The 14,054-nt window shown below is 49.5% G+C and overlaps 1 protein-coding gene across 2 annotated transcripts; it reads right to left on the reverse strand.

The window, feature by feature from the left end:
- Positions 1-9,372, reverse strand: AP1M2 (adaptor related protein complex 1 subunit mu 2). 2 transcript variants are annotated; one of them, XM_037153968.2, is made up of 12 exons: positions 9,270-9,372; positions 7,590-7,746; positions 7,284-7,351; positions 5,718-5,848; positions 5,472-5,619; positions 5,167-5,293; positions 4,595-4,737; positions 4,441-4,512; positions 2,095-2,253; positions 1,392-1,517; positions 800-875; positions 1-429 (listed from the first exon to the last, which is right to left on the reverse strand). In XM_037153968.2, the coding sequence occupies exons 1-12, from the start codon at positions 9,309-9,311 to the stop codon at positions 407-409; spliced, it is 1,272 nt and encodes a 423-aa protein (XP_037009863.1). In that variant the 5' UTR covers positions 9,312-9,372; the 3' UTR covers positions 1-406. The 2 variants fall into 2 exon arrangements, with proteins under 2 accessions (XP_037009863.1, XP_037009862.1); XM_037153967.2 differs by having other exon boundaries at positions 4,595-4,743.
- Between the last annotated feature and the right edge of the window lie 4,682 nt (positions 9,373-14,054).

The raw sequence follows: 14,054 nt of genomic DNA on the forward strand, positions 1-14,054 counted from the left end.
TTAAATTCGTCTTTTTAATGCCATCCAAAAATGCAGAGGAGTGGGCCAGTGAGGCCTCTGGGCTCAGCAGCTGTGAATGAGGAGGGGTCCCCACACCCCCTAAGGCAAGTCACTGCAAGAAGGCACTCTTGGAGGGACTTGAAAGCCCCTTCTCTCTTCATATGAAAGTGGAAGTGTAGAAGCTGCGAGGCAGAGGTAGGAGGGAGACCATCCCTTCCAGTCTATGGGTAGAGAACAAGACTGGGGGGTGGCGCCCAGGTGCTGGGAGCAGGAAGCAAGAAACTGCTAAGCCAACAATCAGCCTGCTTACACACACCTTCTCCACCTTCCTTCCCTCTCTCTAAAGTCTGCAGTCAGGGCCTATGGAGAGAGAGGCCCATGTTCAAGCCCCTACATCATCTCCCTTCTAGCTGGTACGAAGTTGATAATCTGCAAGAAAAACAATGAGCAAGGACCATCTCAGAACCGAAGAAAAGGCACCTTTGCCCCCAGCTCCTCCCTAGCCCCAGTGTTCATGATCAACCCTGCCAGGCTAAGGATGGCGTCAAACACAGGAACTGTACCCATAGTAATACACCTGTGTCCAGGCAGCAGATGGGGGTGCTATGTGTTTGTAGCACTCAGGAACTGGCGACTGCCCCCATTTTAAAAATGGGCAAACCAAGGCCCGGGTGGCGTGCTGATAGACAGGGTAGGCCTGTTGAGTTTTGGAACCCTCCAAGTGAGAATCAAAGCTCTAAGACCATCCCCAACATCTATCTCCTGAACCCCATTGTTCCAGGGAGTCGGGCTGCCTTACCACCACTCTGGGTGATGTAGCGGACCCAGGGCAGGGCCTGGTAACCGCTTTTCTCGATGATCTTCATGTATCGGACCTGGAAGGAAATGAAAGGAGGTAGCCCAAGCTGTTGGGGAGAGGGCTTGCTGGGGCCAGGGGAATATATGTGACACAGCTGGGGGGAATAAGATGGCACAGTCTGGGAGTAATGACGTGACATGACTTGGGACAAAGATGTGGCGTGGACAGAGGGAATGGGGGAAAGGAAGGTGGTTCAGGACAGTGGTCCAGAAAGAGATGGTACAGCGTAAGGAAATAGACAACACAGCTTTGGGGGGACAAGGTGACGCAGGCCACAAGATAGGTCAACAGCTTGTGGGTAGGAGAGGGACGAAGTGAACAAACTAGTTGGGAATGAGATGGCGCAGAGCAAAGTGAGAGGTAGAGAGAGGCTGAGAGCAGAAGAGGCAACACTGTTCTGGGGAAAAGGCAAGGTTGACTACGGAGGAGAGGTGACCCAGGTCTGGGAACAGAGGTGACCTGAGACAAAAGATGGCAGAGAGGGGAACCTACTGAGGCCAAAGAGAAAAGCCACCCTGCCCACTTCCCTCACCTGAATCCCGGAGACAGTAAAATAGGGGATCTCAAACTTGACCCCAATGGGTGGTCGGCCCTCTTCCTCCTCCTTCTCCACACTGGGGAGGCCAAAGTGGGCACGCATCAGGTACTCCTTGCCCCCCTATAGGCACATGGGAGCATCAGACACACTGAAAGACCCCTAAACACCCCAAACAATCTTCACAATAGACCCTGCAGCAGGCTTAGCTCTCAGTCAATTTTACAGACAAGAAAGATTCCTGGCCAAGACTTACAACCAAACCTTCTGACTGCATAGCCTGGATGGAGGGTGTGTGTGTGGCTTCTGATCACCATCTCCCATTTTTCAGGCCTTGATGAATCCTTACACCAGATTCCAGGAACAGACCAAATCCTTCATGGGCCCAAGGATGCAGGTAACATAATCCTGTCTCTTTCAGATGGGTTAACTGAGGCTCCATGAGGGGAAGATGGTTTCCTAAGACCATCAAGGCCACCCAGCTTAGACAGGCAAGAGTGGGGTGGGAATCCAAACCCAAGGCTGGTTTCCTCCAGACCTGGGGAGGGAGTTTAACCACCGCGCAGGCCTAGCGTCCGGCTTTATTACCCGCAAAGACAACCATGTGCGGGCAGATGTGGGTCGCTGATTGGTTCTCCACCTGACCCTCAAGAAGTTGGAGTGGGACCTGCCCAGATTCCCACCCTTCTCCAATGCTCACCGGAAAAGACTTAATACTCCAAATCACAATGTTCTTCTCGGGCACGTACTTGGCACTGCCCACACTAGTCTTGAAACGTGGGGAGTCAGCATCACTGGGTACTGGCACAGATATCTCCACACCGTTGGCCACTGACTGCTTCTTAAACTGTCCCTTGGCCTGTTGGGAGGGAAAGAGGGTACAGCAGGAAGAATTTGTTCTTGGGCTTTGCAATTATTCAAGAAGCACTTTCCATGCACCATTTCATTGAGAACCTCCACAGTCCTGAACTGGGGACCACTGTCCTGCCCAATTCACAGAGGACAAAAACAGAGGCTTGGAGAAGCAAAGGCATTTGCCTGCAGACACACAGCCGGCAGGTGCTAGAGCTGGGTCCACACACATGAGAGACTTCAGAGGCTCTACCCGTGGCACCTTCCATTTGGAAAATGCCATACACCTTTGCCTGGTTCAAAATCACTGAGCCCATCACAGAGGTGTTTTTATTCAATAGGAGCCACTTACTGAGCCCATGCCATGTGCCAGGCCCTGTGCCAAGCACTTAATCCTCTCAATGATTCTTTAGTGTAGGATCTATTCCTCAGGTCCATTTTCCAGGAGATTGGGGCACAGAGAGAAAGAGCCCTTTGCCCAAGTCACAGAGCTGGTAACTGGCACAGGAGGGATTTCAACCGAGCCTGCATCCTCAATCATTACGTGCCCTCCTTATAGATAAATGAAGAAATTACAACACTATATTCATATCCAGACCTGTGTGATATAGAGCAAGCTTTTAATACAAGGATTCTAAGTGCTCCATGTGTGGTAGCTAACACTGTAATTACTGCTGCTATTTATTCATTTGGAAAGGGATATTTGAGAGGTGGGATCTGGGGCAGAGGACCTGGAGATAAATGGGTGGGCGGGGCATTGTTTTTGTGGAAGGCACCAACTTTAATAGTTCCTCTCCCTTTCTTGCCTGCAGAGATGGGGACATTAAGGGGCATCAGGACCCTCCCTGGTGACCTTCCACTGTGCAAGCCAGCTCCCCAGAAACCCCAAGACCGGGGAAGAAAGTCAAATATAAGAACACAGACTCCTGAGTCAGGTGGACCCAAGTTCAACATGGAGGCACCCTCTTCCTAGATAAGTGACATCTTAATCCCTTGGGCCTCAGTTTCCCCATATTTAAAAGAGGACTAAACTATATGCTCTGGAAAAGTTCTTTCATGGGGCCCCAGAACACACGCAGAGCTGTTTACGGCAATAGGAACCAGAACAGCCAAGAACTGAAAATACCCCATGTGAGACAATGGAGACATACAGTTTTCCGTGGTGGAATATTCTGCAGCTATAGAATTGATGCACTAAGCTATGACACCTGGAATTCATCATCAAATCAACATTATGTGAACAAAGTAAGTGATACACATAATCAAACAGCCTGAGTCCACCTGTATGAAGGTCAGAAACTGACAATAAAATATTTGCAGTTACACATGCGGGTGGCAAAATTATAAAGAAAGGCAAAGAAGTCATTTACATAATTCAAGACTGAGCCCTGGCAGGGTGGTTCGGCTGGTGTGAGCGTTGTCCCATACACCAAAGGGTTGCGGTTCGATTCCTGGTCAGGGCACATACCTAGGTTGTGGGTTTCATCCCTGGTTGGGGTGTGTATGGGAGGCAACCGATTGATGTTTCTCTCTCACATCAATGCTTCTCTCTCCCTCTCTGTCTCTGTCCCTTCCTGTCTCTCTAAAATCAGTAAAACATATCCTTGTGTGAAGATTGAAAAAAAAAATTCCAGATGGTCATTCCATCTCGGTAAGGGGAGAGCAGAAATTGGGGGAGTAGGGTAGGGACATGCGGGGATTCAGAGGCTCTGGTCAAGTACATTTGAATCAGCTGGGTAGTTCATTATTCTTTAAATCATATAAATATATATGTTTAGTAAGAGAGTAAGTTAAACATGTAAGTAAAATAGATCATATAATGATAATAGGAGAAAAAATAGAGCAAAGAAGGGGGGTAGGGAATACTGGGGGTGGGGTATGATTCTAAATAGGTAAATCAGAGAAGGCCTCTTGGAGGAGGTGACATTTAAGCAAAGAGCCTAAGGAAATGAAAAAAAGGAGTCATGCGTATATCTAGGTGAGTAGGTGTGGAGTTATCCAGGGAAAGGGAACAGCCAGAGCAAAGGCCCTGCATGGGTGGGGGGACCAGTTCCTGGCACGTTTGGGTACCAGCCAGCAGACCAGCGTGGCTGGAGGAAGATGAACCAGGAGGGAGGTGGGAGAGGGGGTGGAAGGGGCAGATCAAGCTCTGTACACAACTTTTTCTTCCAACCCAACTGTTCTTCCTACTCACCTTGACCATGATCTCTACACGGCTGTGGGAGAACTTCTCAATGACAGACTCAATCCAGATCAGCGGCTTGACCTGCAGACAGAGGAAAGGGGAGTTCTGGGAGGCCATGGGGGTCAACTCTCCTCCCCTGCCACGGGATGTGACCCTGTCTCACCTGGGTGCTGAGGCGGTAGGACATGAGCTCGAAGTCACCATCCGGTGGGATAAAGGAAATGGTGCGGTCATTGTCAAAACGAGAAAGTCGCACACACTGGTGAAATTTCACATCCTCCAGTTCCACGGATTTGTTCTTGCTCCCTGAAACTCGGAGCCAAGCATGCAGGATGACCCTAGGGGCCGGGAGAGGGTCCCTACCCCTATGTTAATCATCTACTGCTATTATCACCCCCATTTGACAGATGAGGAAATTGAGGCCCAGAGGGGATGAGTAACTTGCCCAGTCACCCCATTGGCATTGTCAGGCTTTTAAATACAATGCTATTATGTCTTCTAAGATAGTCTAGAATGTCAGCTCCATGAGGGCCAGGATTTGTCTTTTTCTTCACCCCTTGTCCTTGAACCTGGTACTAATAAAGAAGCATTTGCTCAAGAACCAGCAGCTGTAGTGTTGGCTACAACCAGCAGAGGGGGCACAAGTACTTATTTCAGAACTGGTTTCAGCAATTCTCTGGGGCCTAGATGCAGAGGCATCTCCATTCCCACATGAGCCCTCCTCCAGACACTTACGGCCAGTGAGCTCAAAGAGCACTCGGTCATTGAGGCCAAGGCGCAGTTCTGGCATTCCTGACAGAAACACCTTGAGCTTGATGGTGCCCACAATCTCGCTCAGCAGGACACTGCCATTAGCATTGACCTGAGGATGCAGGCATGGTGATAGGGAGTTAGCAGGCAGTCACATTGGGGAGAAAAAGAAACATCCCCTAAACGAAAGAACAAGAGAAATCTCCAGAAAAAGAGCTAAATGAAATGGAGGCAAGCAATTTATTACCCCCAGACCGTGGCAGAGACAGGGTGGAGGTGTGGGGGCTCACCAGCAGGTTGACAGACTCTATGACATCGATGAAGACCTCATTCTTCTTGTACTTGATGCCCTCAGAGCGCCAGGACACAGCATTGGTGACAGTGGGTGGCACCCTCGACTTGCCAGTCTCCAGCTTGTTGCCCTGCTGTGTGATGTACCTGGCAGGACAGCAGGGAGCATAAACAGGTGGGCCCAGGGACACTTCAACTTCCTCCCACCATGACCTGCCCTGTGGCTGCTCCCATGGCCTACTCACTCCTGCAAAATCTTGCTGTCTGTGGTCTGGGGGAAGCCGAAGTCCATGAGCTCATCCAGTAGCTCATAGACGATGACAAAGTTGTCCCGGATGCTCTCCTCCTCCAGCTCCTTGAAGTATTCAGAGAATACCTGGGGATGCGGGGAACAGACTCTCACAGAGGTGTAGCTGGTATAGCCACAGGCTGGGTCCCCACTGATCCAGCCATTCATCCAACAAGCAATTATTGAGTGCCTACTTTGTACCAGTGCTGGGACATTAATGTGAACAAAACCCACAGAGTCCCTGCCTTCGGGGAAAAGTCTAGTGGGGGGAAATGGACTGGTAACAGAATCAATACAATCCAACTTGTCGGGTAAAATAATGAGGAAAACACAAGGCAAGTAGGAGCCCAGAAGTGGGAGGTTCAGGAAACTTCCCAGAAGAGGAATTAGAACCGCTTGTTTGTTTTTGTAGGCCATGGATCTCCGCATATCTGGTGATGTTTATGGACCCGCCTTAGAATAAGGTTTGTAAATGCATAAAATACACAGTACGACAAAAGGGAACCTGTTATACAGAAACATGACTAAGAACATGGACTTTCTGGATTCTGGCCATAGGCCCCTTGAAGTTTGGGGACCCCATATTAAGAGCCCCTGGGAATTAGTAGGCATAACCGTAGAAGAGAACCTGTTAGTCATCAACATCTGACCCACACTCCACCACTCACTCTGCTACAACATCACTGGCCTTTCTATTCCTACCCCAGGGCCTTAGCATATGCTGTCCCCTCTGCCTGGAATACTTTTCCTTCAGTTTGCCTCACGAAGGACTACTTGTCATTCAGGCCTCAGCTCAAATGTCACTTCCCCAATGAAGCCACTTCCCACCCCCTTGAGTATCGTGCTATGGTTAAACCAGTATCTCAGTCATTGATTTAATCTCCTTTATGCCCTTTAACTCCTCAGGACAGACAGGGGCCTGTCTAACGCATAGCTGTGCCTTCTTTTTGCCTGGCAGAGATGAGACAAATCAATAAGCATTTCTCGTTCATTGAAAAGTACTGACTGAGAGTTTTCTCAGTCATTGAGAATGGCATATGGCAAGAGATTAATAAATTATGATGTGATTTTATAACATTAGTGATAATGCTAGCAGGAATACCAAACCTTTGTTGAGCACTTAGTGTACACTGGGCATTGTTTTAGGCACTTCAAAGGTATGGATTTTATGAATTTGTATAACAACCCCAAGGTAGGACTTACTGTAAGCCCCAGTTTCAAGGCACAGAGAAGTGATTTGCTCAAGGTCACACAGCCAGGAAGCAGGGAAAGCTGCGATGGGAACCTAGGTCACTCTGGCTCAGATTTGTGCAGTTGCACCCTCTCAGAGACCCCCTTGGTCCCTGCCCTATAGGGAGACATGGTCCCATAGCAGACAGTAAGGACACAAGAGTGATGGGGCTTTGATGGGAGCACCTCCAGGAAGGTCAGGCAGAGTGTCTTAGGAAAGATGGATTCTGAAAGAGGTGGACAAGACAGGCAGACAAACAGACCAGCTGGCCAATGGGAGGCCAGAACCTACCTCCACTGTCTTGTAGAGGAAGGAGTACACGAGTGAGGCATTGGCGTTCTTCAGCGTGGTGGCCACCACTGTGGGCAGCGAGGTTAAGGAAAAAGTGCCATTTGGAAGGGCTCCAATGGAGCACAGACCCTGAGCCCTGACTTTGTCCCCCACCACAGCCCCCATCTCCCATCCCTTTTCCCCTATCCCACCCCCAGCCTGAGCACCCACTGATGTGCTGTGCAACTCCTATCTGCAACCCACCCTCTCTGGGCCTGAGCTGCCACCACCCCAGCCCCCCAGGGACCCCCACCTATGGCTGGATACAGTAGAGGTTGCTGTGTTTGATCCATAGGAAGTGGACTCGGCCATGGCTCAGCAGTGGGGCCAGAGCACCCTCCTCCTCCCGCTGCATGAGCAGAGGCATAAAGTGCTCTATCTCGCTCATGGCCACATCGCCTTTGTAGTTGCGACTGATCAGGGGCTAAGGGTGGGCAGAGAAGGCCTGGTCACCACTGGGATCTGGTGACGCTCTACCCAGGGGCATTGGAGTACTGGGTTCTGACCCTACTTCCTGGCCCAGGGGCCTGAGCAAGGCTCTGCCTCTCTGCACCTCAGTTTCCTCCTGTGAAATGGACACGTGATAATAACAGCTAACATGTCTAGAACCCTCACATGTTCTATCAAAGACTGGATGTTGGGCACTCTCCCTCCCGGGAGCTCGCCCAAGCCTTTCTTTCCCAACAGGCACGCATCTCCCAAACTCTTAAGTCTCCACGAGAATTGCAGGCAGGGTAGCAATGGTCAGTGGCAGCTCGTCCTGGGCTGACCCTGTCTCTAAGGCCTTCCTTTTTCTGACTTTTCAGTGAGCCAATAGCAGCCCCCTCAGGCTGTTTTCTTTCCTATATAGTTTCTAGGGAGCCAAAGCAAAGGGCCACCTAGTCCCTCTCCTGCTGCTTCTTCTGTGCTAAGCCCTTCCTTGTTTCACTGTCCCCAGCTTCAATACGTGTACTCTCAAAGAAAAAAAAATACAATAAAATAAAAAGGACTGGGTGTTTTTTTGCTGACTTAGTTCTTTCTTACCACAACCCTGTGAGGTAGGTGTCATTGTCACCTCATTTACACATGGGGAAATTGAGGCAGGAACTGTGTTCATAATCAGTGGGAAATCGAGAACTGAACCACATTCCCTAGCTCCGGAAGTCCTGCTCTTGCCCAAGGCTTCATATGCACTAAATCGGCAAGGTCGGGATGATGAAAGGCAAGAAGGAAGGATGGAAGGAAGAAAGGGGGAAAAAAGAGTATGCCAAGAAAAAAAGAAAGATTATGCCCAAAAAAAGGGGGGGAGAAAAAAGAAAAAAGATTATGTTCATACATATATTTTACCTCTTATAGCTCTGCCTGGCAGGTAGTAAGCAGTCAATAATAATGTACCCGCTTTGCAAGGTTGTTTAGTCCAGTGATTAGAACTGGAATGGCAAATACTTTAGCTCTCCCTATTATTATCAGGAATATTATTTTCCCCATCACTCTTATTATTGCTATTGAATAACAAGACGAATGAGAGGGACAAAGCCGCCCCAAAGGGGAATTAGGGTCCCCTGTCTCACTGTCTTCCCCAAATATTAATACTGGGGATGAAAATGCTGATAGAATGAGCAATTTTAATTGTTCTATCAACCACGTAATGTTTGCAGCAGGACACTGTGCTAAGTGGTTTATCGTCAGCTTTGGGTTGTATTAATTGTTATGGGGCAAGGACCTCTGCCCTTCCCATTTTTATGGGTATTGAGACTAAGGCTCAGGGAGGCGAAGCCCCTGGACTCAGAGAAGCGACTAGTAGAATGGAGGTGGGCTTGGACCCGGAACTCTCCGGGATTGGGGGAGGGGGTGTTCCCACGCCCTCAGGGCTATTTGGAGCTTCCCGGCCAGCGAGGAGGGGCTGCCCCTATGTCCCAGGGAGAGCAACCTCACCTGTCCGTCCCCCAACCTCACGATCAGTCTCACCTTGCCCTTGACGTCGAGGATGAAGACAGCCGAAGCAGACATGGTGGCGGCCAGAGGACCCGGGAGGCCAGGAGGGAGGGCAGGAGACGACTGTGGTGCCGCTTCCTTCTTCCTGCGGAAGCGCCCGCGCACAGGTGAGAGCCCAGGTGAGCGCGTCTTAAAGGGGAGGCCGCCAGGTGAGCAGCGCTGTCAGCGGAGGAAAAGACAGTGAGGGGATGGAAGGGGCAGGACTTCGGACTAGACAGCTACCCCGTCTCACTTTCCCATCGCACCCAGGAGAGCAGATGGGCGGAGACCCCACACCAGCCAGCCGTCCGTCCATCCATCCATTTTTCCATCCTGTCTCTTCCAACTCGTGTAGCCCTAATAGGGCAGGGACTTTGTCCTGTTCATGTCTGTGCCTCCAGCGCCCAGCTCTGAGTGCTCAATAATATTTGTCCAAATCATTATGGCCTTCTCTCATTCACACAATCAATATTTATGCACTATTCTTTCATGCAATTAGTAAATTCTTTCACTCAGTGACAGGACCTGTGGATTGCACTCTTATTCATTCAAAATATATTTGTAAGAAGTGCTCACTTAAGCAGCACATATACCAAAAACTGTTTGTAAGCTCTTGTGTGTAACATTAAGATGTTGATAGAATGTTTAAGAAATAGTTATTATTATGACTATAATTTTTTAAAACAAAGTATCAATTTTAGAGAGCGAGACAGACAGACAGACATCAATTTGTTGTTCCACTTACCTATGCATTCATTTGTTGATCCTTTTTTAAAATTTAATTGTTGTTCAAGTACAGTTTTCTGTCTTTTACTCCCATCCCAGCCCACCCCCCATGTTGATTCTTGTATGTGCCCTGACCTGACCAGGGATGGATCTAGACACCGCTCTAACCAACTGAGCTACTTGACTAGGTCCTTATTATGACTTTAATTATTATAATATTACTCATTTAACGAACATTTATTAAAGTGCCTACTGTGTGCTAAAATGGGTCTATGGAAGCCGCTTTCATTATGGTGATGAGCCAGCGAGGGAGTACTGAGGGAGCCTGCGGCACTGACGCACACAGAGCGCTCTCTGCCCTACTTCCGGGGAGGGCGAGAGGCACACAGTGTGGAACCCTCCACACCAGAAGATCCCTGGAGAGGATGGGAGTGGTGAAGACAACTCAGCCGGAGGCAGGGGGTGGGGGTGTGCACTGGGGAGTGAATGGAGGTGGGCTGTGTGCAGGGAGATCAGAGATTTCTTACCTCAAACTAACGAATGAGGACAACCCAGGGGAAGGAGCGCCAGGGCAGGGGCTGGCACAAAGCTGGTACTAGTGTTACTTTTATTGTTGGTTATTTGTGCTCTCTGAGTGTGTGTGTTCCGGGGACAGCTGCTTAAACTCAAGTCCTGGCTCTGCGATCAGCCGGCTTGGTGGCCTTGGGCACCTGGTCTCCCCTCCCTGGACCTCAGTTTGCCCTTCATGAAACGTCAACTGCACATTTGCGCAGTTAATTACTGCGCTTTCCTAGTTAAGCTATAGTCAGACTACACCCTGGCCGGGTAGCTCTGTTGGTTGGAGTGTGATCCCACACATCAAAAGATTGTGGTTTCAATCCCACTCAGGGATCCAACGGGAGGCAGCTGACCAATGCGTCTGTCTGTCTGTCTCTCTCTCTCCCTTCCTTTCTCTCTAAAATCAATAAACATATCCTTAGGGGAGGATTATGAAAAAGTTGTAGTCAGACTGTGTGAGTTCTTACACACAGCATGATGCTTGGAACAGTACCTGGGGTGTAGCTAATGCTTCATAATATTATTACCTGTTATTGTTTATTTATTTTTAATGGAGAGTTTTTAAAGTATTACTTTTTTTAGAGAGAAGGGAAGGGAGGGAGAAAGAGAGGAAGAAAAACATCTATCAGATTGGTTTTCAGGGACTGAACTCGTAACCCAGGCATGCACCCTGACTGGAAATTGAATGCGCAACCTTACTGGCCCGGGGTAGTTTTTATTTTAGAATAAAGCAAATTTCATTCAAGTAGAGAGAAAGAAAGAGGCCAGGGTGCAAGTGCCACTGGGAAAGAAGCAAAGCACACACACTTGAGTGGACCTGGGCCAACTAAGAGTGAGTCTTTCCTCATTATTATTTACTATATGGCCATTAAGAGCACAGGTGCTGGGTTTGAATCCTGACTGCACCGCTGGCTGTGGGACTTCGGGTTAGTGATTGCACCTCTGTGCTTCTTACCTCTTCTGTTAAATGGGCATAATAGCCGTGGTGCGTCTTCCACGGGCTGAGCTCGCTGAGCTCCCTGAACTCACACCTGGCACAGCATCTACGCTCCCTTCCCACCACCTGCTGTAGCCCAGGGTTCGGCCCCATCACTGCCTGTGATCTGGGCTGCAGGGAAGTTTGGGGGAGGAGGAAAGAAAAGGGGAATTCAATCTTAGCCTGGCTGACACGGATCCTGTTCCATGGAGGGAGGGAGGGTCCTGCAGGCCTCCAGGGCAGACGCTCAGTTCTCTCAGGCCTCGGCCCTCACTCCCCAGCCCCAGCCCCTTGGGCTAGAGTGGGCGTCTCTGGAGGGGGCTTGCGGGAGGGAGGAGAGGGCTGGAAGCTGTCAGAACCCCCCACTCCACCCCAGCTGGCATGTAACATCAACAACAACACAATGGTGACAGCCTTAGTGCACGTTCATTGGGCACTTACCTTCCAACACCTCTTCAGGTTCTTTTTACTTTATTTTTTAAGATTGTGTTCCCTGGCTGGTGTGACTCAGTGGACTGAGTGCTGGCCTGTGAACCGAAAGGTCACCTGTTCAATTCCCGGTCAGTGCACATGCCTGGGTTGTGGGCCAGGTCCACAGTTAAGGGCATGTGAGAGACAACCAATCGATGCTGTCTCACCTGTCATGTTTCTCTTCCTCTCTTTCTTCCTCCTTTCCCCTCTCTAAACTAAATAAATGAAATCATTTTTAAAAAGATTGTTATATTTTGCTGTGTCGACTCTAGTCTCCCTAACCACAGTTTTCTTGATAGTTCAGGATCTGAAGGGAAGACCTTCTTGTCTTCTTACATTGGAAGAAGCAGAGGTGAGAGACGTGAAACCACTGGTCCAAAGCCACCCAGCCTGGGGGCCGGCGAATCAGAATTTGAACTGAGTCTTAGCAGCCAGGTCCCAGCCTTCACCCAACTGCTCTGCTGCAGATTGGGTGAAGAATTAATGTGGGATACATTAATTTTATTACTAACAATAGCTCACACCTAGATGGTGCTTACTGTACCCAGGTGCTGCCCTAACCGTGTCCCATGCAGGAATCCTCCGTGAAACTATACTTTGAATTAGGGAAGCCTATTATTTCCATTTGACAGACAGGAAAACTGAAATTCAGAGAGTGAGCGATTTGGACAAAGTCACCTGCCAGCAGTGGCAGAGCTGGAATTCCAGTCTTGTAAACGCCAAGGTTTTATGCTGCCTCATCCCCAATAGAGGTGTCCTCCACGATCTCACCAGCCCCCTGCTCAAAAGGTGATCCAGCCCTGGCTGATGTGGCTCAGTGGATTGAGCTCCGGCCTAGCAGCCAGAAGGTCACTGGTTCAATTCCGAGTCGGGGCACATGCATGGGCTGTGGGCCAGGCCCTCAACTGGGGGTGTGTGAGAGGCAGCTGATGGTTTCTCTCACACATTGATGTTTCTCTCCCTCTCTTCCCCTCTATCTAAAAATAAATACATAAAATCTTTTTTTAAAAACGGTGATCCAGGGGGGTTTCTGGAGCTGCCAATCCTTCACCCCAGGCCAGGTAAAAATTACTGAACCTCACAAGGGTCCTCCTAGGGCCCTGGGGTGTTTTAAGTTTCAGGCAGAACCTAAAAGCCTGGGCCAGGTGCCCTGAAATCTGAAACCCAAGTCCTATTTGGCTGAAAAATTCATGAGCCCTAAAGCTTTAGTTGGGTCAGAGAACAGAGCACCTCTGTGTGAACAGCTGCCCCGCCTCAGCTGCAACTTCCCCTGTCCCCAGGACCCGTGGCCTTGCCACAGTTCCTTCCTCCTACGTGTCTACAACCTGCCCAGCTTCCCCTGAGGGAACCTTGCCTCCGGGTACCCTCCATTCCTTCTCCACACCATTAAAGGAATCTAATATGGCAGTTCCTACCACCCTCCCTCACTCTCACACCCTCCATGGCTCCCCATTGTCCTGAGCTGCCTTGCCTGGAGCAATCAGACCCTTGCTGACCTCTCCCATGAGGCACCACTTAAACCTGCTGCCCCAGACACACTGACTTCCCTAATTTCAGCTCTTCACTTTTTTTCTCTTTCCTCTGGCACCTGATGGCTCAGTGTACACCTGCTTCTTTTTGCTTTCTTCACCGCGTTCTCACTCAGCTCTCGAGTCTCCTGTTCAGGAAGCCGTCTCTGATCTCCCAATCCGAGTCTCTGTGGGACACCTCTCATGGGCTTTCCCGAGTGTCTCCTGTTACAGCTGTGTTGCACCATATTTTTAAAAATTTTATTCATTCATTCATTAGTTTTAGAGAGAGGGGAAGGGAGAGAGAAAGAGAGGGAGAGAAATTTCAATGTGAGAGAGAAACGTCCGTTGGTTGCCTCTCTCATGCACCCCAGCCGGGGCTGAACCTGAAACCTGGGAGTGTGCCCAGACCAGGAATCAAACCAATGACCCACTGTTTTGCGGGACAATTCCCAACCCACTGAGCCACACAGAGCTAAAAGTATATATTTAAAAACCTTTTATTATGGGAAAGTATAGGTAACATAAAATTTACCATTT

The sequence above is a fragment of the Artibeus jamaicensis genome, unplaced genomic scaffold (assembly GCF_021234435.1).
Source record: "Artibeus jamaicensis isolate MK-2021 breed Jamaican fruit bat unplaced genomic scaffold, CSHL_Jam_final scaffold_537, whole genome shotgun sequence".
Lineage (NCBI taxonomy): Eukaryota > Metazoa > Chordata > Mammalia > Chiroptera > Phyllostomidae > Artibeus > Artibeus jamaicensis.

What these genes read in the sequence shown, in the direction of transcription:
- AP1M2 (XM_037153967.2), bottom strand. Translation starts at nt 9,311, where the DNA reads ATGTCTGCTTCGGCTGTCTTCATCCTCGACGTCAAGGGCAAG. An exon ending in TCCTCTACAAGACAGTGGAG is followed by an intron (nt 5,849 to 7,283) that starts GTAGGTTCTGGC and finishes CCGCATCCCCAG; the next exon opens with GTATTCTCTGAATACTTCAA. An exon ending in CTACATCACCCAGAGTGGTG is followed by an intron (nt 430 to 799) that starts GTAAGGCAGCCC and finishes TTTTTCTTGCAG; the next exon opens with ATTATCAACTTCGTACCAGC.